Consider the following 25,681-nt stretch of genomic DNA (forward strand, 5'->3'; position numbering starts at 1 on the left):
AAAATTTAATTTAGACTTGTTCAATATTGAAGTGCTGAGATGGGTTTTTGAAAGATGAATGCCGCGTTTTTTCGACATTTTTGAGACATTGATTGATTGAACGAAGACGATAGGATTTCAACAGAGTATACAACTTCAACAAGAATTCAAAATTTTAAAATTATTAGTTTGGGCATTTGTATAATAAAAGATGCATTAATTAATATGCAGCAAAAATGGATTGGAGATCATTTGTTTTTCTTCTATGAAGGCCGTACTAACAAAAGCGAAATAATTGAATAAATAAATGTAAACTCTGTTTAAATTTCGCGAATCGAAAAAACGCGGCATTCATCTTTCAAAAAAATTATCTCTGTTACTCTAAATTGAATACCATTGCAGGTTTGTGAACAAGAATCACTTTTATGGGTGTTGTCATTCTTGTGGATTGCATAGTATACAAAGTTTTTTAGTAACAAAGCTATTCTATTATTCACTTTTTCTGTCAGTCTGTCAAGATATATGGCTGAATTTTTTATGAAGATTCCCTATAAAGTATTCATTAAGTAATTCATTGTTTAAATAATACATAATTACGTGAGAAAGGTTTCGTGATTTTTCCAGCCAATAAATCTATGCTTGATTTAATGTCCGTATTCTCATCCATGATTTTTTTGTGCTTCGCTACTTATGGATGTTGTCATCCTTGTTGAATAACATAGCAGCAAGTTGATAAACAAAAACAAAACAAGATAGAATAAGTAATAAATATTAATAAACAACAACTTTTACATCCAATAGTAGTAAATAATTTTAACAAGAAAGTAGAAGACAAGAATAAATGTTCACTATTTTAAGTTATTTATTTTTACACTTGCGGCTAGGCCCCTAGAGGCCTCTAGTGGCACTTTAAAAATTGTTTTCTATGCCAACGAAGTCCTATAACGGCACTTTTAATGTTTTTGGTATTTTCTTTCTCTGTGCGATTTCTCTGAAGGATGGTGGTACCCCCCCCCCCCCCCCCTAAATAGTTATAAACCTTTCAGAACCTAAGAGAATCTACTTTGTAAAGTAGAACCATATCAGTCCAGTGGTTATGGATATCCTTTGTTATAGGCAGACAGACAAACATAGATCCTGCTATTTTTATATTATTTAATGTCGACTAGTAAATAGGGCAAATAAATATATTTTGCAATGACCACTTTTTAAATTTTACATGGTCATTAAGATAAATAAGTTTTCCGGAATTTAAAAGTTAGGGGGAGAATTAAAATATGCATCAAATTTTGAGGATTTTTTATAAAATTCGTTTTTTCTATAATTCTTTATCTAAAGCGGAAATACAATTTAAGTTAATTAATTTTGGCATCTGTGATTGGTGGATTTAAAAAATCTGCGCTCTGATTGGATGGCGTGCATCATTCAACCAATTAGAGCGCAGGTAGTTTAAAATCCACCTATCCTATTGGTCAAAATTAATTAACTTAAAATGCATTTCCGCTTTTAGATAAAGAATTATACAAAAAACGAATTTTATAAAAATCCTTAAAATTTGATGCAGATTTCAAATCTCCCCCTAACATTAAAATTCCGGAAAACTTATATTTCTTAATGGTCATATAAAAAACATAGAATTTTAAGTCAATAAAAGCTGTCACTTTTTAGGGGGCCGTCATTTTTATGAACAATCAAACGCTAACCAACAATGGATGTAGAATATACGTTGATATTATGACAGGAGAAAAATGTCGTCAATCTATGTTGCAATTTTCCCTCGCATATATTGGTCGGGCCGTTTATCCAGTAGGATGGGAGGGGATGGGGTAAATATTATATATGATTGGGTTATTTTAGCCCACTTTTCATAGAACATAAAAAACTGGAGAAAGATCCAGGTAAAAATATTTTTTTTAACCAACGCACAACACATGTAAAGTATCCCTGCTTGTAAAAGTTAACATGATCATCTGTACTATTACAATATAAATGTTTAATGTTGATGAAAGTTTCTATTCCCCAGTGGTCCATATTTTCTCTCATTCTTTCTCACACAAGCGTACATACATAACATTACCAGCATACTGAAAAACAATGATGACAACATCCATAGAAGCGAAGCACTGAATCGGTAGGACAAACGGACATTAACACTTGTCTAGTGTCTGAATAATCAGAATATAAAAGTATCGAAAGAGTCGAATCAAAATTGCAAGGAAATTTGTTGAAAAACTGCTTGATACAGGATAATGTTTTGGACATACTTACATTTTTAGGACTTGATTATAGAGTTGCTTCGCTTATACTATTGTTGTTTGTTGTCCCAGGAATCAATATACCAAAAATCAGATCAAACGGATAATTAGGTCATATAAAAATTTGTTGTTAAAAAAGTAGAAAAATCAACATGTTTAAAATGGACATACGGACATTCTGGTAATGATTATAGAGTTGCTACGCTTTCTAAATCGTACCTAACTACTACAGGAATCATCATGCAAAGTTTGAAATCGATAGGACAATTCTAACATGTCTAAATTAACGAATAAAAGCTATCTAACTCGGACGGACGTACGGACCGACCCTAATGATAGAAAAGCTTCGCTTTTAAAAATAGGTAAAAGTAATTATTTAGCTCATTGTTTTCAAGGCAGCTTTTAAAATGATAAATTATATAATTGAAAATAGCATTGTTAGACCCGATGGATCACATAGTTGGGCTAACAGATCTATTTAATTATATGGTTTTGTTTTATTATTCGTAGAAAGTTGTTTGTAATACGATGCTATACATGATTTTTCAGTATGGGTGAGAACCGGTTCTTATCCAGCGGATATTGATCGGTTTCGAAACCCTACTGGAAAATGATTTTCAAAGTTATTATAGTTTAGAGTAGTTAATTTCTATAGTTGCAATTAATTCTTTTCAAAATACCACAATATACTGGAACAAGGATGACAACATCCACAAGTAGCGAAGCTCAAAAATTATGGATGGATATGAGGGAAATAATTAACTATAGAGTAGTGTCATAAAAGTAAACATTAAACTTCATAAAAATAAATCACAAAAACTTTAGCATTACGGACGATCTAACGATAAAGTTTTATTAGTTTGCTACTAATAAAATTGGTAATATTTATTTATCCTATTGTTTTCAAGACTTCTTTTCGCGGATATTAAAATGTAAAAATTTTAAAATTAAAACCAGTTTTGTTAGACCCGTAGGGTCATAGGCCAGGGCTATGCCTAAGCTGTTATCAATTATATGATTCTTTTTATATTCGTGGACAGTTGTCTTTAATACAATACTATTCATGATTTACAAGTTCTAATCCAGCAGAAATAATCGGTTTTGAAGCCCCTGCTTGAAAAAATTTTTGAAAGTTGGTTACCTGAGAAAACCAATTCCAGCAGAAATGGCATATTGAGAGCCAGGAAATACGTCAATTGTTTCATTATAAACCTTATAAGAAATATTGATAACACAAAATAATGATTTCAGATTAAATTGTTCCATTCCAAAAAGTTTTAATCCTTTTGCTAGTGGTTTTTTCAAATTCATCATTTAAGAGAAAAATGTATAGAATATGAAATCTAGGTAGAAGATTCTGCCTGGCTAGCCTAAAATGTGTGCAAAACTATAAAAAAGAAACCAATTTAATCATGAATTTAGTAATAAAATGACTATGAAAAAAATTGGACAAAATACTAATCATTTTTATTGAGATATTTTATCAAAAATTATTATTTCAGTTTTGTCCCAACTGGACAAAGGCACAATTTGAAATAAGGTCCATCTTTTCTTCAAGAAATATTTGAGGTTTTATTCTATGTTTCAGATCAATTTTACCTGTTTCATAAATGATAAAAGAATGTAGGAACAGGCAGTTCTGAGCAGGCTAAACAATGTTAAGACCTTAAAGTTTATAAAATGATATAGTTCTTTTATACAACTTTTCAAACTAACCTGTATGTCTTCAGGTCTGATTTGTTTTAAATGGACTAACAGACTGTTGTCAAATATTATATAAGTTCTAAATTGTACTGAGCTGGATCTTCAAATCATTTCAATGGTGCGCCAAATCAGGGTGCGCCGAATTTCAGCCAATCACAGTGCGGCATTTCATAAAATGCTGTGCTCTCATTGGTGGAAAGTTGGCTCACCTTGATTTGGCGCACCATTAAAATGATTTAAAGTTCCAGCTCTGAATTATTTATAGACTCATCATGCAAAGTTTGAAGTCAATTAGGATAATTCAAACATGTCTAATGATAATCAAAGCTATCCATTTTATAAGGAGAGACTTTATTAATAGAAAAGTTGTGCTTTTAACAAGGATGACAACATCCATAAAAGCGAAGCACTGAAACAGTAGGACAAACGGACATTAACACTTGTATAGTGTCTAAACTGAATTATCAAAATATAAAAGTATAAGAGTCGAAGCAAAATTGTAAGTAAATTTGTTGAAAAACTTCTTGATACAGGATAATGTTTATTGAGTTTATGGACATACTTACATTTTTAGGATTTGATTATAGAGTTGCTTTGCTTAAAATATTGTTCTTTGTTGTCCCAGGAATCAATATACCAAAAATCAGATCAAACGGATAATTAGATCACATAAAAATTTGCTGTTAAAAAATTAGAAAAATCAACATGTTTAAAATGGACGTACGGACATTCTGGTAATGATTATAGAGTTGCTACACTTTCTAAATCGTACCTAACTACTACAGGAATCATCATGCAAAATTTGAAATCGATAGGACAATTCTAACATGCCTAAAGTAACGAATAAAAGCTATCTATCTCGGACAGACGGACAGACCGACCCTAATCATAGAAAAGCTTCGCTTTTAAATATGATGCTTACAGATCCAAGTTCAGACGAGGGAACACATTTAGATAGAATAGATATTTCAGGTGTACTTTTACTTCCTCTAAAATAAACAAGTAACAAGAATGAAAATATCCAAAAATAGTGAAGCATAAAATCTTGAAATAACTGTGAACAAAAATAAATTTATTAGGGAAAAATTCTCAAAAACTTTCATAAAATTGGTTTAGCCTGATTGACAGACTAACAGACCAAGTAAATTGTATACTAGATGCTCATTGTTTTAGGGAATCGTCACACAAAAAAATCAGCTGTCTATCTTGAGGAACAACAGAGAAATGTTTCAGGAGAACCTGAAGCTGATAATCTTAGATCTGGACTAAAGAAATTTTCTGGTCATGAGGGTAAATTCATTTTTTTAATTTGTAATGTATTTATGAAGATTATATGATGTTAATAGTAAAACCAATCTATTTTCAAAATCTTACCCAAGAGCTGAAAGGGCTGAACCATAATATAACATCCATCCTACAAATATGACAATTCATTATCTTGTTGGGATAGAGACCTCCTTCAATTTCAAGAAGGGCATCATATGCTTGTAATGGGATGCAATGCTCCAAGCCCACTAGGATGTTAGGTTGAGTAACATCCAACTGACAAACAAAGGCAAAGGCATTCCCCCTTCTCTCACTATTAGCAGCAGGTACCATTTTAAAATCTCTAGTATGACAAATTGTGGTTCAGACTCAAACCAGACACCTCTCTGAAAGCAAGCAGGCATGCCGTCATTTATGCTAAGGTTGCGGGTTAATATGAAAATACATACTATAATAATCAATGCACCATTTAAAGCCAAGACATTTCACTTTGACAAAAAAAAAGGCTTATGTCTACTTATTAATGTATTAATCTCAATTTTTACGTTTATCTAATTTTAATACTTCAATTTAAAAATACTTTGAAAAACCTAAAAATTTCCGATGCTTTCCATAAAACCTTTTTCATGACCCCATCGAAACCCTACACCCACCTGGCCAACGCTCTCTTAACTTTTACCTAACCTAACCTAAATTGCACATACATAAATATATTTTCTTTCAGAAAGTGTGACATGAGGGAAACCGTCGTATTTATTTATTAAAAACAATTTTCACTATATTTACCTTTTGTAGCCAGAGCAAAGACAAGATTTTCTTCAATTTCACTCATATACCCTAAAATTTTAAAATGTGAATGCAATGAACCAATAAGTTCTCAAAACAGCATGTAGGAGGAGAGAGAAGGATAGAGTGGTTTCTTTTACATTTTTCTATACTAGAACTTTCTTTTAGTGTTTTCTTTAAAAATATCCAAGTTGAGAATAATTTGTCCATGGTAATATCAGCAGTTTTTTTTTCATGTTTCTTCGACACAGTGGCACCGCCTATCGACCATTTAAAATATTTTTTAGTCGCAATTTCTCTTGGGAAGGTGGTGGTACTCTCCCTCAAAATATCTATAAACCTTCCCAGGACCTATGAGAGGCTAAATTGTAAAAGAGAACCATATTAGTTCAGCGGTTATGGAGATCGTTCGGTACAGCCAGACAGACGAATACACAAAGATCCTGTTACTTTATTATAAGGATTTCTCTGCTTACAAAGAAGTATTGTAGAAAAGGAGGGGTGGGGGGGGGGGGGAGATGTTTGTTTAAAATTAGAATTCTATAGTTTAAAATACTAAATAATTTTGATGAAAGAAAACAAAATACATTTTTTTGAGAAATTGATAAAAGAAATTTAAATTTTCTATAGCTCAATGCATTAAATGTTAATTGATTAATTTAACTTGTAATTAATTAATTGACGGGCAATGATTGTTTTGTTTAGAATTAACTAGAAATTCCCCTTTGTTTTAAAATTTGAATATAAAAAAACATCTTTACAAATTATTTTTCTATTTAACTTTATTCAATTACTTTTTTTCAGAATATAGAAGTGAAACTTCTCTATAAGTAATCGTGTATGTCTTTCTGTCCTACTGTCTGTTTGTAATGGTTAATTAGTTACCAATGTTAAAATACAAAGCTTTCCTATAGTTAGGGTCCATCACGGTTAGCTTTTTCGTTAATCTAGGTATATTAGAATAAGCCTATGGATTTGAAACTTTGGATGATTTCTTTAGAGTTAGGTACGATTTAGAAAGCGCAGCAACGCTTTGCTACCAGAAAGTCCGTACGTCCATTTAAAGCATGTTGATTTTTAACTTCTTGTTTTTATATGATTTAATTATCATATTCATCTGGTTTTTTGGAAGAATGATTCCTGGGAGAACATTTTAAGCGAAGCAACTCTAAAATTAAGTCATAAAAATTTAAGTATGCCAGTGAACATAATTCCTTTATTTCATGTAATTTAAAGAAAGAGTGAGAAAAATAAAAATTCTAGAAAAAAAACATAAGACCTGTGACATATTGTAAAGCTATTATGAAGCGCTAGAAAGTGCCTTGTGTGACGTCATAAAAATACGTCTATTATCCACCTCTTTTTTAGTTGTTTCCTTTCCCGCTTTTCCTGTTATCCCTCCTTTTAAGAATTATATTTATGACGTCACACATGACACTTTCCAGCGCTTCAGCTATTCTACTAAAATTTACCTAGAATTCCTAGAACACAATCATGAACCTAGATCAAACAATGAATATTATTTTAACATTTTAAAGCCAGTTACAAATTCTTACCAAAACATAAATTAAATTCCTCTGTAAATGACTAAAGCCCCGAAATGACTCCTTATTTTAGCAAAGTTGAACCTACAGACATTTAAAATACATTCAGTGTTGACGAACCCCAAACTGTCCCAGTTTTGAGCAAGACGATTCCTGTGACCACAGTGCGTATGAAGGTGCTTTGACTTTTGTGTCAGAACCTAAATTGGACCATTGTGCATTTCATTACCCTAGGTTAGGTAACTTCATTTCACTTTTTAATAAAATCTAAAATGCAGCCGTTTTTGAGAAAATTAGATTTGAAAATTTCAAGTTCAATTTTCACCTACTAGGAGTTACCGCACAATCATGACAAGAAAAGCAAAGATAATTTATTTAAAATTTTGAACAACTTTGCTTTTTTAAAGTCTGTCATAAAACCTCTCTATATATGATTTATTTACGGCTGAATTTCCGTGACCTTAGCAAAGCAACTGATAAAAATGGCCATGAATCAATTCACTCCAGGAGTGGTTTGATGAAGAACTTTATAAAAGCAAACTTGTGCAAAATATAATTAAATAATCTTTGCTTTTCTTGTCTTGATTATGCGGTAACTCCTAGTGGATGAAAATTGAACTTGAAATTTTCAAATCTTATTTTCTCAAAAACGGCTGCATTTTAGATTTTATTGAAAAGTGAAATGAATTTACCAAACCTAGGGTAATGAAATGCGCTATGTCTCAATTTAGGTTCTGACACAATAGTCAAAGCACCTTCGAACGCACTGTGGTGACGTCATATAAAAAGGGAATGGGGGAAGAAAATACCTAGAGGCTGGGCTCCTGGCAATTAGGGGCTCTGGATTTTTGAAAAATATCCTAAACCATCCTGAGGCTTAAATGAAGCTTCATTTGAAATGATATCTCATTCAGTTTCAGTAGTTATTTAAATCTTAAGATTCAGACAAAAAAAACTTACTACTTTATATATTCACATAGAGTGATCAACACAGTTTATTTAAACATGTTATTTTTATTGGATAAGTCCAACACACAGTGTTTGATCTTAACAAATCTTCAGTTGGTTATAAATAAAAAGACATAATAGTTGGATGAGTAAAAATATAGCCTGATTGTTGAAGCATTAAGATGCATATTTTTCTATAGTGGGGGCAGGATGATAATATACCTGGAGGTAATAACAGAGCAATGGTAGAACAATCAACGACTTTACAGCTATATGTAATACCTAAAATAATTAATGTTTAAATTTTCCTTTAATAGTTATTTCTCGCATCGTATTATAAACGGCTTTCCGCGGATATAGAATGTACAATTATAAGATTAAAACCAGTTTTTTAGCCCCTAGGTGCCGTAGGCACGGGCTAAAAAAGCTGGTTTTAATCTTATAATTGTACATTCTATTGTACATTTTTATTTTATATTCGTAGAAAGCTGGATATAATACGATGCTAGACATAGTTTTTTCGTATGGATGAGAATCGGTTCCTATCCACCGGATTCGAATGAATACGAGAAAATAAATTTATTAGAATGATAGATTTAAAATAGGAGGGGGAAGGGGTTGTATTTTCATGTGTTTTACTTCAGGCAATAGGTTAGGTTAGTTTGGGTAAAAGATAGCCCCAATCTTTATTTTTAATTTACTTCAATTATAAGTGTGGACCGTTCTGTGCCCTCTAAGCACTTTTAGGGAAAGTGCCAATATGGGATTTTGCACATATCGATACAGAATTTTGCTAAAAGTTAAAAAAAAAACAATTACGGTTGACAAGTGTTATTTATTTTTAGTTGGTTGAAGCAACGGCTGTTACTGTTGTCAACTGCCATTTCTCGTCATCTGCAGCTGCAGTTTTATACAAAATGATATAAGGCAAAAAAGAAAACAAATTTGAAGCGTTATAGATATATGGATTTGATGAAGCAGACTTGAAACTTAAAAGTATGGGACAGCGCAAAGTGTCATGTGTGACGTCATAAAAATACGACTAAAAAAATAGGAAAGGAAACCCCCCAAAAAAGAGATGTATAATATATAGACGTATTTTTATGACGTCATACATGACACTTTCCGCTGTCCCTTAAAGTTTATTACTTACTGTAAAGCTGGTGTAAGTACCATACTGTTCGGTTGTCCACTCAAATTTTTTCTGTGTATACAACAGGCCGTTTTCATCTGTTTTAACATTTTTTAAAAGCGAAGCTTTTCTATAATTAGTGTCGGTCCGTCCGTCCTTCCGTCCGTACGTCCGTCCGTAACGGATAGCTCTTTTCGTTAATTTAGGCATGTTAGAATTGTCCTATCGATTTCAAATTTTGCATGGTGATTCCTTTAGTAGTTAGGTACGATTTTAAAAGCGTAGCAACTCTATAATCATTACCAAAATGTCCGTACGTCCAATTTAAACATGTTGTTTTTTTTTACTTTTCTAACAACAAATTTTTATGTGGTCTAATAATCCGATTGATTTGATTTTTGGTATATTTAATTCTGGGACAACAAAGTATAATGTTATAAGCGAAGCAACTCTATAATCAAGTCCTAAATATGTAAGTATATCCATAAACATTATCCTGTATAAAGCAGTTTTTCAACAAATTCACTTACAATTTTGCTTCGACTCTTATACTTATATATTCTGATTATTCAGTTCTGACACTATATAAGTGTTCATGTCCGTTTGTCCTACCGTTTCAGTGCTTCGCTTTTATGGATGTTGTCATCCTTGTTAAATTAGTAAACCTTTGTATAAAATTGTTTATAAAAGAAAACAAAATCATTTGTTTATAAAAGAGAGGGTGAGAGTTTTTCTCGTGCTTCAGTAATGAGGGGAAACATCTGCATATACATAAGTATGGTATATTAATTATCCTTGAAGATTTTAAATGGAGGTGAGTTTGACTTCCCCTCTCCAAGTTTAAGTTTCCCTTTGGACCTTTAGATTCATAGCCACTAGTTAAATAATATTTTAATAAATATTTTACCTGTTCTAACAGAACCTGAAATATTGAAAATTAGACATAGAGATGATATTTATTTTTATATTATTTTAAAAAGAACATAAAGTTTAATACAAGTGTGGTATATTTCTGAGAAAATTGCGATTGTATAACTTGACAGACATACAGATATACTCTAGTTAAGCACAAGCCACTAAAATAATCTAAATATTACCCATTAGACTCAAAACAGACAGAGTGACAGACATACGGATATACTCTAGTTATAGAGTAGCTTCACCACTAAAATAATCTAAATATTACCCATAAGACCCAAAACAGACAGAGGTACAGACATACGGATATACACTAGTTATAAAGTAGCTTTACTACAGAAATACTCTAAATATTACCCATTAGACCCAAAACAGATAGAGGTACAGACATACGGATATACACTAGTTGAGGAGTAGCTTTACTACTGAAATATTACCCATTAGACCCAAAACAATGAGAAATATCAGAATTTTTCTTTCTCCTGTTTCTCTTTTCCTTAAAATTAAAGACTATCAATGATAATTGAGTATAGATTTTAAACAATTCCATAAAGTATCAAGCTTTTTTGTCTAAAGCTAAATATATATGAAAATACTGGTCCGAATTGGTTGTACTTTTCAGGGCAGCTTTAATAATGACTTTGGGGTTATTTAGGCCTTTTTTCTGACCCTAAAACCCTTTCCTTGTGGCTTAAGGCGAAGGAACTTGTTACTAAAAAAATGGGATTCAAGCTATTTGAACACAGGATAATATTATTCCTCAGTTTTATTTTTAAATTTTTTTTCCAGAATTGCCTTTTAAATCGCAGACCTCCCCCCCCCCCTCCGTTCCTGATTTTAAATAAATTGAAAAAATAGTTAGGGTAGTTTTCCATTTGCTTGTTTATTACTTTAGATAGATCAAGTTAGGTTAGGTTTATTTCGACTTATACCTTAAAACACTTACTTTATAATAATCTTAAATGCTTTCAACAGAATTTTAAAACTTTTTATGAGCTGTTTCCAAGATCTTGTCATACAACTATCTTCACTATTCTCTATCTGAAAATATTTGTTTTTATTATTCCTCTATTTTAATGTATAGTTAGTAGTTTGTTTATTTCTTAAAAACTCTAAATTCCTAAATTGGCTGTGTTTATCAAGGAAAAGTCTTGATAAGAAATAGCCCCAAAAATTTTTAAAACTTTTTAAGACCCTATCATGTATAAAAATCTTTGATGATATCGACCTTGTTAAAACGTCCTAGGAAGAAGGTTAAAGGATGTATACCCCCCCCCCCCCTAAACAAATTTTTGTCGGCAGCAACCCTTAAATTTTTGGAAAAAAATGAACTATCACCTCCACCTACCAAAATAACTTTGATAACCTTTATTCTCCACCCTTCTCCCACAGAATTGGACGTTTTTACCTAGAGAGTTAACAAGAAATAGGTACCTCACTTTTTCTGGTCATCATAGATTCAGGTATAAATTGAATGTAGATGATTCCTATGACGACAAAACTGAAGGACGTCCAGTAGACTGCCTTGTATCCATAGTACTATAAATAAGATTTAATAATTATCATTTTATAAAAGTAACAGGATGTCTAACTGTCTATCGCTAACCGCTGAACCGACATGGTTCTCCTTTGCGGTTTTTTTTAGGTCCGTGGAGGGTTTTTAACTACATATCTTTTTGGGAAAGGTACCACCAACCTCCCAAGAAAAAAGTTATCTCCCTCAATCTTTTTTTACTTTAGCTTTTAAAACAAAAATTGAAAAGGGGGTAGATCGACTCCCCCCTTCCTATTTTAAGTGTCCCTAGAGGCCTCTAGGGGCGTGAGCGCTAGTACTAAAGTATTTACTTACTGTAAAAATTTGTACACCAACATAATCTGCCAGGGGAAAGGTACAGTATGTTAGACCTGAATAACAAGAATCAAAAACAAGGATGACAACATCCATAAAAGCGAAGCTCTGAAATGGAAGGACAAACAAACATTAACACTTGTAGATTGTCAGAACTAAATTAGCAGAATATTAATTACAGTACAAACAATATTTTAAGAAAATTTGTTGCAAAACTGCATTAATAGATGATACTGTTTAAGGACATACTTACATTTTTGGGACTTGTTTATAGAGATGCTTCGCTTATAACATTGTACCTTGTTGTAATAGGAATCAGTTTTCAAAAAATCAGAAGAATCGGATAATGTTATCATACAAAAATTTGTTGTCAAAAAAGTTAAATATCGACATGTTTAAAATGGACGTACGGACATTCTGGTATTGTTTATAGAGTTGCTACGCTTTCTAATTTGTACCTAACTACTATAGGAATCATTATGCAAAGTTTGGAAACGATAGGACAATTCTAACCTGTTTAAATTAACGAAAAGAGCTAACTCTGTGATGGACGTACGGACGGACCGACCCTAATTATAGAAAAGCTTCGCTTTTAAAAAGACGTGATGGTCGTTTTTGTGTAAAGACCTAAATCAATTATAGCCTAAATCTTTCCTTTTTTTCAAAATCCCGATTAGAGAATTTTAGTTGGCCTTAAATAGAAGGTTAAGGTAACCTGAAAGAATAGAAATCAGAGCAGTTCTTTCCTCAACCTTAGTCACATCACCGATATATCCTGTCCTAATTAAAACAAGGATGACAACATCAACAAGAAGGGAAGCCATCGTGGAATGGACAAATAGACAAAGTGAGTTATAGAACAGAGGTTTAGTTCTCAAAACAAAGAAAAGAGTGAGACTATGTGCAAAATTCAAAGAAAATCACGAAACCTTCATTTGAATCTTTTTGAGATATGACCGACATACAGACAGAAAAAACAATGTACAGATAGATGCGCATAGCGTTACGGACTAAAAGACTGACTGACGGACGGAAAGACTAAGTGAATAATTTGTGGAAAAGTTTATACACTATCAGTTAGAACTAATAAATAAAGATTTGTTAGAAGTATCCAAAGCTTTTGAGCCAACGAATAACAGATCACATGAGCGCAAGTGAGTAAAAGCCTCCCCCCTCCCTCCCTTTGCTAAACAATTAACTTAATAAACTGATATTTTAACTTAAACTGAGCTGGATCTATTTGGATCTAGTGCAGTTCACAATGAAATGTTCGATTATCTCAAAAAATCTAAGCTAGCGCCATACGGCTGGACATACATTTTATATACCTGTACAATCACATCTTTATAAGTAGCATGAAAAGGACTAAATATAATCTGAAATAGACTAGATCCAATAATGCAAAGGAAAGCTTGACTCAAGAAAATACAACTATTTTGGATTTGGAGATAAATAATCGATCCCAGAAATATTTTACCATGCACTAGATCCCATCATTTTGATAAAAAAAATGAAATGTACTTACATAGAAATACTGACCACAGTAAAGCCACCAAATATATTGTAAGTTTCCTAAGAAAATGAATATAAAATAAGTGGATATTATGACAGGGGAAATTTTATCGTCAATATGGTAATCAGATAACCCATAAGTAGCGCAGCTGTGTACATTTAAAGTGTTTAGATTTGTGTCAGATAAATTATTGTTTATGAATATTGCCATGAGGTTTAATCTTAAATTTGGCAAAAATTGTTCATAAATAACTTAATTTAAAAAACACCTAAAAAACATGAAAAATATATGTAAAAGTTTTACAGAGTTTCTTTTGACTGGCGGAAAATTAGAGCAAAAATTAGTTTCCTTAAAGTGACATATCCCTCCCCCGAATTATACAAGAATATTCACTCCAAAAGTTTGTACAAATAAGATATTGAGATGGATCAAAACTTCAAAAAGGACAGAGATCAATGTAAAGAAAATGAAAACAAGTATGTTTTGGGTCATGGAAAGAAAACGGAGTAGCGGGTATCATTGTGTTTTCACACTAGCATTTGGATAGGTTAAGTTAGGTAAGGTAAATGTTATTAATTGCCCTGCAGGGTTAAAGCCCCCCGGCAGGGGCAAGAAATAGGAGAAAAGCTATATACTGTGAAAATACAACGAAACCGCTACTTCGTTTTCTTTCCATGATCTTATGTTTTTTTTATATTAGGGGGGGAGGATTAATATCCTTTCCCCCATAGAAATAAAATTTTCAATACTAAATCTAAGGTTCGAGGGTGTTTAAAAGAGAGAGTAACCTTTAAGAATCCTTACTCAGTGAAGGTGGGGACACTGGTCTCTTTATTACACTAAAGTTTTATAATAACGTTTTCTTAATTGTTGGCTTAACAATTTTAGGGACTTAATGAAATTAATTGGTTGGTTATTGAAATAAGTGTCCAAACGTTTCAACCACTAATTTTAATCTACAGAAAGGTTAATTTTGTGTTTCATCATTGGGGATGTACAACAATTTATTGTCCATTGTCTTATCCCTCTAGATCCCTGATCCTTATTGCTGTGTCGGCAGGCTTACCTTTCCTATTCTTATATAACCTAACCCATCCCTAGTGGCTATTATAAATAGAAAACCGTGTGGGTAATTATGTTATCCAAGATTAAAGAATAATTTTCTCTTTCCCTGGAAAAAAAACTTTTTCCTTTGCATTTGGTAAGATCAATGGAGAAAAGTTAGAAAAGGATAAATAAACATTTTTAAAATAAATAATAATAGAAAAAATTTATTAGCATTTTATAAACAGTGTAATGTAATACTTGAGTGAATAATAGTGAAGCAATTATACAGTCACTGCAAGCAAGTCTCATTGTATTAGAGTGTGAGTGTAATTGTAGTGTAGCGGTGCAAGTCCTGCGGAAACGTAGGGCCAAACGAGCGCGAATTGTAAAGTAGCTTCACTGTTAGTTACAATGATAGCAGCTTATAGAGATGCTCCACTCCTAAATCAAAAACACAGTAGGTTTAAAGTCCTAACTGTGCATGACAATGATGTCATGCGCCCAACATAGCATCAGACAGGACAAATTACGTCAATACCGCAGTATTATGATATTAACCCACAACCCTTAAACACCCAAAATATTATTTAATATATGTACCTGGAGCCATAAGTATCTTGCATCCCATTCCTGCAAAAAAAAAACAATTTAATTTTGATAACAAAATAATAATATTTAGAAATTTTTAATAAAATAAAAATTTATATTTTGATAATACCCTAGCCCATAAGGATATAGACTTGTTTCTTACAAAAACCAAATTTAGAAAATTGCCTCATAATAAACATTCAAAAGTAAGCAACCACCAGAAATGAGATGACCAATAAATGGTAACACCATTACTCGCTTTCTTCCATAATCTAAAAATTCACAGGTTTAAACAGCAATTTGCTTCCAGTTTTAAGCTAGGTTAGGTTAAGTAAAGGAGAGTAAAGTGTTTTTTGTATAGTAAAGCTTCTCTACAAATCATTATCACCTATGTTTGTTAGTTGTGAACATACCTGACAACGGACCCAGGTATAGAGCAGCTAGGATCATGGGTGGCAGTGCAATATAACTCTCAATTACTTGGTAGTCATTTACTGTTTTCTGTACCTGGATATATGGATTGATAGATGGATTGATAGATGTAACAATTGATGGATCAATAGATGGATTAATAGATGGAGCGATAGATAGAGCAGTAAATGAGGCGATAGAAGATCGATAGATGGATTGATAGGTGAATTGATAGATGGATTAATAGATGGATTTATAGATGGATTGTTAGATGGATTGATAGATGGATTGATAGATGGATTGATAGATGGATTGATAGATGGATTGATAGATGGATTGATAGATGGATTGATAGATGTATTGATAGATGGATTGAAAGATGGATTGATAGATGGATTGATAGATGGATTGATAGATGGATTGATAGATGGAGCAATAGATGGAGCAATAGATGGAGCAATAGATGGAGCAATAGATGGAGCAATAGATGGAGCAATAGATGGAGCAATAGATGGAGCGATAGATGAAGTAATATATGGAGCAATAGATGGAATGATAGATGGAAGGATAGATGGAGGGATAGATGGAGCAATAGATGGAGCAATAGATGGAGCAATATATGGAGCAATAGATGGAGCAATAGATGGAGCGCGATAGATGTATTGACACTTGGATTGAAAGACAGATTGATAGATGGATTGATGAATTGATAGTTGGATTGATAGATGGATCAAGAGATGAATCGATAGATGGATCGATAGATGGATTGATAGATGGATTGATAAATGGATCAATAGAGGGATCAATAGAGGGATCAATAGATGAATCGATAAATGGATCAATAGTTGGATTGATAGATGGATTGATAGATGGGTCAATAGATGGATCGATAGATGAATCGATAGTTGGATCAATAGATGGATCAATAAATGGATCAATAGATGGATCGATAGATAAATGGATAGATGGATCAATACAAGGATTGATAGATGGATTGCTTGATAGATTAATTGGTGGATCAATAGTTGGATTGATAGATGGATCAGTATATTTATCGATAGATGAATCAATAGATGGTTCATTAGATGGATTGATAGATGGAACAACAGATAGATTAATAGATGGAATATAAATGGATCAAAGTCATTAGATGAATAAATAAATAATAAATTCATACCTCATCAGTGTAATTCCCATATTCTACTTTATCCAAATTCTGGCATACATGGTCTACAACAATAGAAATAACATTATCAAAATGTATGTCTGGATTTTAAAAATTTACATTATTCATTATTTACCTGGGTATCTTAGATTGTTTTTGCACACTTTATCAAGCCATAACTGATTACCAACTAAAATAAGATTTTAAATTTAGATTTTGGATTTTTGAAACCATATAAAATAAAGTATCTAATAATTTTAACTCTGCATCTCACTTAGATCCCTGCCTTATTATGGAAAATCAGAGGAAATTATTAAAATACAATTTATTTAAGATACCTGTTCTTTGAATAGCATAAACCAGGGCATAAATAACTAAATAAAAAAAGTTAATTTCATAAGAAAATAAACTGATTAACTCAAAGATAGATTCAGAAATAAGAGATCTACAACTTTGTTTTAAAGAGATAATTAACTTGTTTTATATTGTCTAATACTATACCCCCCCTCCCCCTTTAAGAACATATATGGCCTCCAGAAAGAATGACCAATTAACCACTAAAAAAAATTCAAGACAAGAAAAGGAAAGAAGCCACTATACAATCAAATGCTGCTAATTTTCTAGTATTTATGCATAACTTTTTTGAATAAATTCTCACTTGTTAGAGGTTTTACTGCAAAAACCACAGCTGTTCGTTTCAATGAGGCTCGTAGGTTTATACATTTTCCTTCCTAAATTAGTAAACTTAATAATCAGGGAGTAAGGTAGGGGACAATGGATCGAATATTTAATTTTTAGGAGTCTCAGACTTTGAGTACTGGCTTAAAGGGAATGTGCAAGAATTTAGCAGTTTGACTTTGGGTACTAGCGCACCAAATGCCGCTATCTCAATTGTTAGTTTTGAATATTGCAGACAAGTGTCAATAAACTTAATTTGTTATGATGTGGCTGGTTTTAACAATTTTTTTCTCTCCAGAAAATATCATTTCATAGATAAAAACTTTATTGTGATATTTGTTTAATAAAAAATCTAAGAATCCAATTAAATTTTGGGTTATGGGGCTATGGGTTGAATGGGTTCAAGGGAGATTTTTCTAGTTATTAATTACAGAATGGTTACGTCAGTCTGATGTACTGGTAATATAATTTTCAAATGAATGTTTTTTTCTTGGAACTTTCTTCTTATTTTATAGTTTTCTGTATTGTATTAACTCTCCCTTTACAATTTCCTCCATATTTTCTAGATTAATCTGGATTTCAAGGTCTTTCAGCAAATACACTTAAATTGAATTAATTGCCCATTGTCCCCTCCCTTACTCCCTGCTTAATAATACAAGATTAGTTTTTCTGAAAACTTATGCCTTTTTACAATGAAAAATAACTGTCCTGAAAAATCCAAAAATATTAAAATAAAATCTTAAGGGCTTACAAATTGGTTTAAATCTGATATCTTTAATCTTAATATCCGTGGAAAGCTCTCTTAAATACTATGCGATAAATAACTATTATTAATCTGTATTCATTATATATAAACAACAACACTTTTTACATCAGCATACTTATTGCAGAGCAGGAATAAGGAATAGCCAACAAGCGAAATAAATCTTAATAATATATGTGGGGCAAAGGTCCTCTGTTGTACTATGTGTTGCCCCCCCCCCCCCCCCAACGACAGCTGAAAATCACGTAAAGGTATCGTGATTTTTAAAAATTAATTTTGCTGTTGGTATAAGCTGATTGCAGAGAAGTTTTGTTATCAAGTCTTACCAGTTGAGGTTCTGATTCTTGAGATTCTGATATTCTAGGCACCGTAACGTTCTTTTGGATTTCAGGCTCCTTGATAAATAAATTTTTCTAGTATGGCTTCGAAACCGAGTGGTATCCGCTGGATTAGATCCGGTTCTCAGCCGTACTGAATATTATGAACAGAATCGTATTCCAGACAAATTTACACGTACATGAAAATAACATCATAAAATTTTGATAGCCCGGGCCTGCGGCCCCCTCAGGGTTATAAAAACTGGTTTTAATTCTTATTTCTGTTCATTAATGTCCAAGTAAAGCTGTCTGTAAAACGATTCTCTAAATAACTAATCCTTGTTTTGTTTAATATTTTTGTTTGCCCTGCACATTGCCATGGAACAATAGCCTAAAACCTTATTCTGACTAATCTAATACAAATGTCAAATTGTATATTTTATAATAAAATGCTTTTGGGGGATTTTTTGGGTCTCTTTATCGGTTTACAAAGTGTGCGAACATTACAGGTAGAACAATTCTTTGCCTCTTTGATACCAGTAACAATTTACAAAATGAAACTGCAATAAAATTTTGTAGGCTATCCTAGGTGTTAGGGTTTCCTTAACTTTACATAGATATAAAATGAAATCTAAGACTTAGGAATCCTTATGCTAGCCTATGAAGTTTTATGTGAATTTGCCCAGATTAAGTAGTGGATTTGAATTAATATCGTTGTAAATGGAGAAAATAAGGAAATGTTTTTTGTCAAAATTACAAGAACAATGTAATGTAAATAACATATGCGAAGAAGTTAAGTGTTGGTTTGTTTAAATAGGCATTACAAACCTACAGACAGACAGACAGGTGAATTATATTGTAGATTCACACTGCATACAATTAAATATTTTAACCTGATAAAAATCACTTTTATTTGATGGAATCATAATGATCAATAAATTAATTAATGAAAACTCAGAAATCAAAAATTTACATTTTAAAGCTTATACTAAAAGAATCTGAAAATTTTTCTTCCAAATCCTAAAGTATTATGCCAATAACAAACAATATTATGTATTGTCCATGTCCATCATGCTATAGTTGGGATTTTAATGTCTTGGGACCCTACGTTGTTATCAACCGTCCCCAGAGGTATTAATCAAGAAATATAGGTCATGACTTATGATGTGCTTTAGTAAGGTCTTACCTAATCAATCAATCAATCAATAGTGTGATGATTTATATCAGACAGTGCATGAAGCGCACCAGAAAATATTTTTAATCCCTCCAGGGACGTCCAATTTTTAGTTTTACCCAAATACCCCCCCCCCCCATTGGACGTCCCAAAATCAAAATACCTCATATGATGATTATCTTCCTCCCCCCCCCCCCCTCCAAAAACTAAATAACAGTGCAGCCCTTCCCCCTGATTTTCCAAAACTTAGAAAATCAAAATATTTTTTTTCTAATTAAAAATGATTTTAACAATAATTAAAAACAACTAAAACATCTTAATAAAAATAAAATAATAATTCCAAGACGTTTACTTTCTTATCATATTAACCACAAGAAACCTTTAGTAGCACAGACACTCTATCTATAATACAAAGTAGAACGATGTCTGTCTGTCTGTCCGTCCGTCTGTCTGTCTGTCCGTCCGTCTGTCTGTCCTTCCGTCCCTTAAGATCTCAATAACCACTGAACCGATTAGATTCTACTCTTCAGAAAATATACCTACTGGTCCTGTGGTGGTTTTAGGCTATTTTCTTGGGGGGTGGGACACCACCAACCCCCCCCCCCCATAAAAAAAAACATTTCCCCCTTCTGTTTTTTGTAGGGGATTTTCTTGGTCCTTTTACGTATTTCGCCCAAATTTTTTTTATCACCTCTTGGGGCAAAGTCCCTAGAGGCTAGGGGCGAAGCCGTTAGTGAATTATAAAGTATGTCCATTTATATGCAGTTGTTATGTTAAATATGAATATGCCTAATTTACGTAAAGAACATCGTACATTATAACTTAAAGATATTTTTTAATCTTCAATTTTATTACTCTGTTACGGCTGTGCTACCTAATAATATTGTTTTTAATAGCGCAGCAATTCTAAATCTAGAATCTGTCCGTACATCCATCCAACCAAATGTACCTTTAATTACATTCTCTGAGTGGCAATAAGAGATAGTGGTCTCATTTTAAAAAAATGTAAATTCGTCCTACTGCGGGAAATCTCAATATCTTATTCCAGGAATAAGGTATAGCCAACAAGCGAAATAAATATAAAATAATATTTGGGGGTCAGATAAAAAGGTCGGCAATTCTACTATGTGTTGGCCCCCAACGACAGCTGAAAATCACGAATTTTCTTCGAATTAATTTCGGAAGATGAAGAAAGTCCCTCAAAAAATCAGCATGTTACGTCATAAAAACGAGGGATTATCCATCTTTTTTTTATGGGTATTCTTTCCCTCTCCTCATCCCTTTTTTTTATGACGTCACTGAGGGACTTCTTTCTATCTCCTTTGTAATTTTTTATGTTCTTTTAAAGCTGTTCTTTATCTTGGGATATGGCAATTGATGACACATAATCTTCACTTTTCTTTTTTCTTGAATCCTGCCTCCGGTAGCTTATAAGAGTATTGTTAATAAATTTTCATTGTCCCCTCCCTGGCACCTTGTTTAAGGGATATGGGATATGTGGATATTGTGAGAGATTCTCATATATCATCATAATTGTTTCACAAAGCTGGCTAATTTTAATATACTCCCCACCCCTCATTAATTTACCCATACCCTCCTCTGACCATGGTGTAACATATTGTCCCTTATCTAAGGACTTTCTTAGCAACCTAAATTGACGACAAAAATTTCCTTGTCGCAATATCCACGTATTCTATATCCATTGCTTTGAATTATCGTCATTGTTTTCTATAGAACTAGCGGTTTCGCCCCTAGCCTCTAGGGGCTTTGCCCCAAGAGGTTTGATCAAACCAATTTTTCGTATATTAGATTTAAAAGAAAAATAAATAAAAAATAATAATAAAATAATAAAAATAATAAAAAAATCTTTAGGGGGGGGGGGGATTTTTTTTTTTTTTTGGGGGGGGGGCTAGTCGACCCCACTATTTTAATTTTAGTTTTAAAAAGAAAGAAAATTTCATTTTTTGTTGGGGTTTGGGGTGTCCCACCCCCCAAGAAAATAGTTATAAACCTTTCCGGGACCTATGAGTAGCTACCCTGTAATGGAGAACCCGATCGGTTCAGCGGTTAGCGAGATCCTTCGCTACAAACAAACTCACAGACAAACAAACAGACAGACATCGTTCTTCTTTGTATTATAGATAAAGAAAATATGAACACCTGATAAATATGTCGTACTATTTATTTATTAAAAGCAAATCTTTTCTATAATTAGGTTAAAGACCACAGTTAGCTCTATACGTTAATTTAGACGTGTTAGAATTTTCATATTGATTTCAAACTTTGCATGGCGATTTCAATAACAGTAAGGTATGATTTTAAAATCGTAGCAATTCTATAATCGTTTCCAGAATGTCCGTACGTCCATGTCATGTTGGTTTTTAAGTTTTTGACACAATTTTTATGTGATATAATTATCCTATATATCTGATTTTTGGAATACTGATTCCAAGGACAATAAATTCCCATATTATAAGCAAAGCATCTTTATAATCAAGTTCTAAAAGTGTAAGTATGTCCTTTAAACAGTTTCCTTATTCAGTTCAGACATTCTACAAAAGTTAATGTTTGTTTGTCCTACCGTTTCAGAGCTTCGCTTTTTTGGATGTTGTCATCCTTGTTAAACTAGTATTTGTCATACTATGTTACTAGTTGCAATAGAAGGTTTAACAACCTCCCCCTAACCCTAGCTAAATATCCTAAAACATTCCCAAAACCAGGACCAAAAAATTTTCAATGTAGCCGTTTACAGGATCTTATGGGATACACACATATGTATACATATGTTATTATTTTACAATACAGGATTTACATAAAAAGAATTAAATGTATTTTAACAAGGATGTTTAATAAAAAAAAACAAGAATAGTTATTTATCGCATCGTATTATAAACAGCTTTCCGCGGATGTAAAAATATCCAATTATAAGACTAAAATCCAGTTTTTTAGCCATGAGATGCCAAAGGCACGTGCTAATAAAACTGGTTTAAATATTATGATTGTACATTTTATATTTGTAGAAAACTGGATATGATACGATACGATACATGATTTTTCAGTATGGCTTAGAACCGGTTCTAATCCAGCAGATATTAATCGGTTTAGCAATAATGGAAACAACCTCAAGGTTTGGAGGGAAAATTGCAATAATTAATAATCCAGCAATGACTTTTCAGTACATCCTGATATAAAAGAAACATGATATGTGACTGTCTTGTGTGTAAGAGTTAAGACTCTAGGGGGCTAGGTGTTGCTTAGGGTACTAGACCTCTCTTTACGCACCTTGGAACATACATACAATACTTATGATTGCGGTGTAAAGCGTTCATTCACCCATCAGACAACCAACTCTCTGAGATGCACCACCTTTGTCTGAGAAGTCCCAACTTTGCATGGTAGCGAGTTGCGCCTGTTTTGGGCCAAGGCATTCCTCCACTCTAATTATTTACGTCGCGCATCTGACATAGTAGCAGTGGGAACCATTTTTAACGTCTTTAGTTGTGACGCGGTGTCGGACCGAGATTCGAGATCACCTTCCCGACGACGAGCGGATGCGCTACGTGTTGAGCCACGGTCGCGGGTCTGTCTTGTGTGTAACGAAAGATCTCGCTAACTGCATAATCGACATTTCTCCTTTACAGTGTAGCTTCTCATAATTTCTTGGTAGGTTTACAACTATTATGTGGGTGGGTACCACCATCCTACTAAGAAAAAAAAAACATAGAAAAAAAATTCCCCTGGAAATTTTTTACATTTTATTTTTACTTGCGGCGCAGCCCTGTGATAATTTTTTTTAAAGCTAAAATATAAAAGTAAGTTGTCGAATTTAACCCTCCCCCCCCCCCCCATTTCTTCAAGTTCCTCTAGAGGCCTCTAGGGGCGCAGCCACTAGTAGCATATAAACTAATGTGTGTAGATAAAGTGTCGTGTGACTGTAGACTCCGTAGCTATATTTTACTGACAGTCGACGCACATACAATATTTAAAGAAAAGCTTCGATATTTATGAAAACTTTGATCATTTTTAGAAATTAAACATTGATTTTTTTTTACATTTTTGTGGTCAAACTTTTTAATTGTGGTAAATTGTTTTCATAGAGCTGGGATACTCTTTAACTTATTTCATTCTTTTAATATTTGTTTTGTCAATAAATCCCTATAATAAAGTTACCTTCTATCTGTCTGTTTGTACCGAAGGATCTTGCTAACCGCTGAACCGATCGGGTTCTCCTTTACAGGGTAGCTTCTTATAGGTCCTGGGAAGGTTTATAACTATTTTGGAGTTCAACTCCCCCTTCCTCGAGTTCCCTTAGAGGCCTCTAGGGGCATAAGTGCTATTATCTAGTATTAAATTACTGATCTTATAGAAACATGGTGCAGCAAAAATCCAACAACATTTTGGCAAGGGAAGGCATTTTTTGCATTTATTCCATATGTTAAGCAGACTGTTCTAAAGGAATAAGACACTGGCAGATAAATTCATGTACATCCCCAATAATATTACACAAAATTACACTTTCTGTAGACTACAATTAATGGTTGAAACTTTTGGTCCAGCCGAAAGATGAATAAAAGTCCCCAAAGTTGTTTAGCTAATGAATAAGAAAACGTTCTTATTGACCTTTTGGGACTAGTGTAATAAACAGACCAATTTCCTGATAATAAGTTAGCTCTAATTGGTTGTCGTCACTCGTATTATGAGATTAAATCAAAATGATTAAATCCTATTATATAAAGTAGTAAGCGTTTTTTGTCTGTCCCGAAGGATCTCGCTAACCGCTGAACCGATATTTTTCTCCTTAACAGTGAAGTTTCTTATAGGTCCTGGAAAGGTTTTGAACTATTTTTGGGGAGAGTGTCTTCACCCCCTCCCCACCCTAAAAAAAAATATTTTTTTTTACCTGTTCAAAACTCAAATTTAAAATGGAATGAGGTCGACTTTTCCCCCTCCTACCTTAAGTGTCCCTAGAGGCTTCTAGGGGCACAGCCGCTAGTATATATATAAACAGATATCCTCATCTGCTAGAAATTTATACTTTAAGTTAAACGGATTATTATGACCGAGTTACCATCTATGACAATAATTCCATTAAAAATGGTCCTCACGGTTGCTAGGTGTGCGACTTAAGTATTTAGAGTAGAGGGAGTGCCTTGGCATAAGCAAAGGCGAAACTTATTACCTTTCACAGTTAGGACTTTCAGTAAAGAGGTTTCAGCAATCAAAGGGTTGGTTAAATTAAATAATACATGATTCATAATTACACTAAAATGATATCTTGTGTTGAATCCCGTCCTCATAGGCTATACGAGGCTATATAAGCATTAGAGTATAACACTAGAGGGAGAAAGGGTTAAATATCTCCCCATCGCAATGTCCTTGTACCGACTCTCAATTGGGTCATTGAAAATCATCCAATGGTGTGGTGTGTTTTAACACAGCCAAGTATTAGAAAACAATTTGGTAGCATACGAAAAAGGTCATTGAAAAAGGGAGGGAGTTTGTTATTTATATAAACATATATACTATAGATCTGTTATATGTATATTCTTGTCCTTTGTATATGAAGATTGCGATATTATTATTACGCTTTTATTAGTGTAATTCATATTCTACAATTTATTCTTGTCCAAACAAAAAGACAGGA

General features: G+C 32.8%; 1 protein-coding gene across 1 annotated transcript; it reads right to left on the bottom strand.

Moving 5' to 3' along the window:
- Positions 1–1,316: 1,316 nt before the first annotated feature.
- LOC145303943 (solute carrier family 46 member 2-like) lies at positions 1,317–19,904 on the bottom strand. Its single transcript, XM_080145615.1, has 25 exons — positions 19,757–19,904; positions 18,873–18,941; positions 17,764–17,836; positions 17,444–17,479; positions 17,242–17,295; positions 17,118–17,170; positions 15,943–16,036; positions 15,716–15,801; positions 15,542–15,571; positions 13,907–13,953; positions 13,097–13,161; positions 12,382–12,437; positions 11,967–12,071; positions 11,479–11,573; positions 10,970–11,028; positions 10,522–10,536; positions 9,636–9,712; positions 8,705–8,764; positions 7,463–7,490; positions 5,991–6,041; positions 5,313–5,352; positions 4,861–4,927; positions 3,834–3,899; positions 3,376–3,446; positions 1,317–2,063 (listed from the first exon to the last, which is right to left on the bottom strand). Exons 1-25 carry the CDS (start codon positions 19,787–19,789, stop codon positions 1,973–1,975), a joined length of 1,521 nt encoding a protein of 506 aa, XP_080001741.1. The 5' UTR covers positions 19,790–19,904; the 3' UTR covers positions 1,317–1,972.
- Positions 19,905–25,681: the final 5,777 nt, after the last annotated feature.

The sequence above is a fragment of the Acartia tonsa genome, chromosome 13, assembly GCF_053477335.1.
Source record: "Acartia tonsa isolate MP-2025a chromosome 13, ASM5347733v1, whole genome shotgun sequence".
Classification (NCBI taxonomy): Eukaryota; Metazoa; Arthropoda; class Copepoda; order Calanoida; family Acartiidae; genus Acartia; species Acartia tonsa.

Excerpts from the sequence above, each read along its gene's own strand:
- LOC145303943 (XM_080145615.1), bottom strand. The coding sequence starts at position 19,789 with ATGATTCCATCAAATAAAAGTGATTTTTATCAG. Across the intron at positions 11,029-11,478 it reads GCATTTAAGATTATTATAAA|GAAAAGAGAAACAGGAGAAA; the intron begins GTAAGTGTTTTA and ends TTTAATTTTAAG. Across the intron at positions 5,353-5,990 it reads CTTTGCTCTGGCTACAAAAG|GATGGATGTTATATTATGGT; the intron begins GTAAATATAGTG and ends TCATATTTGTAG.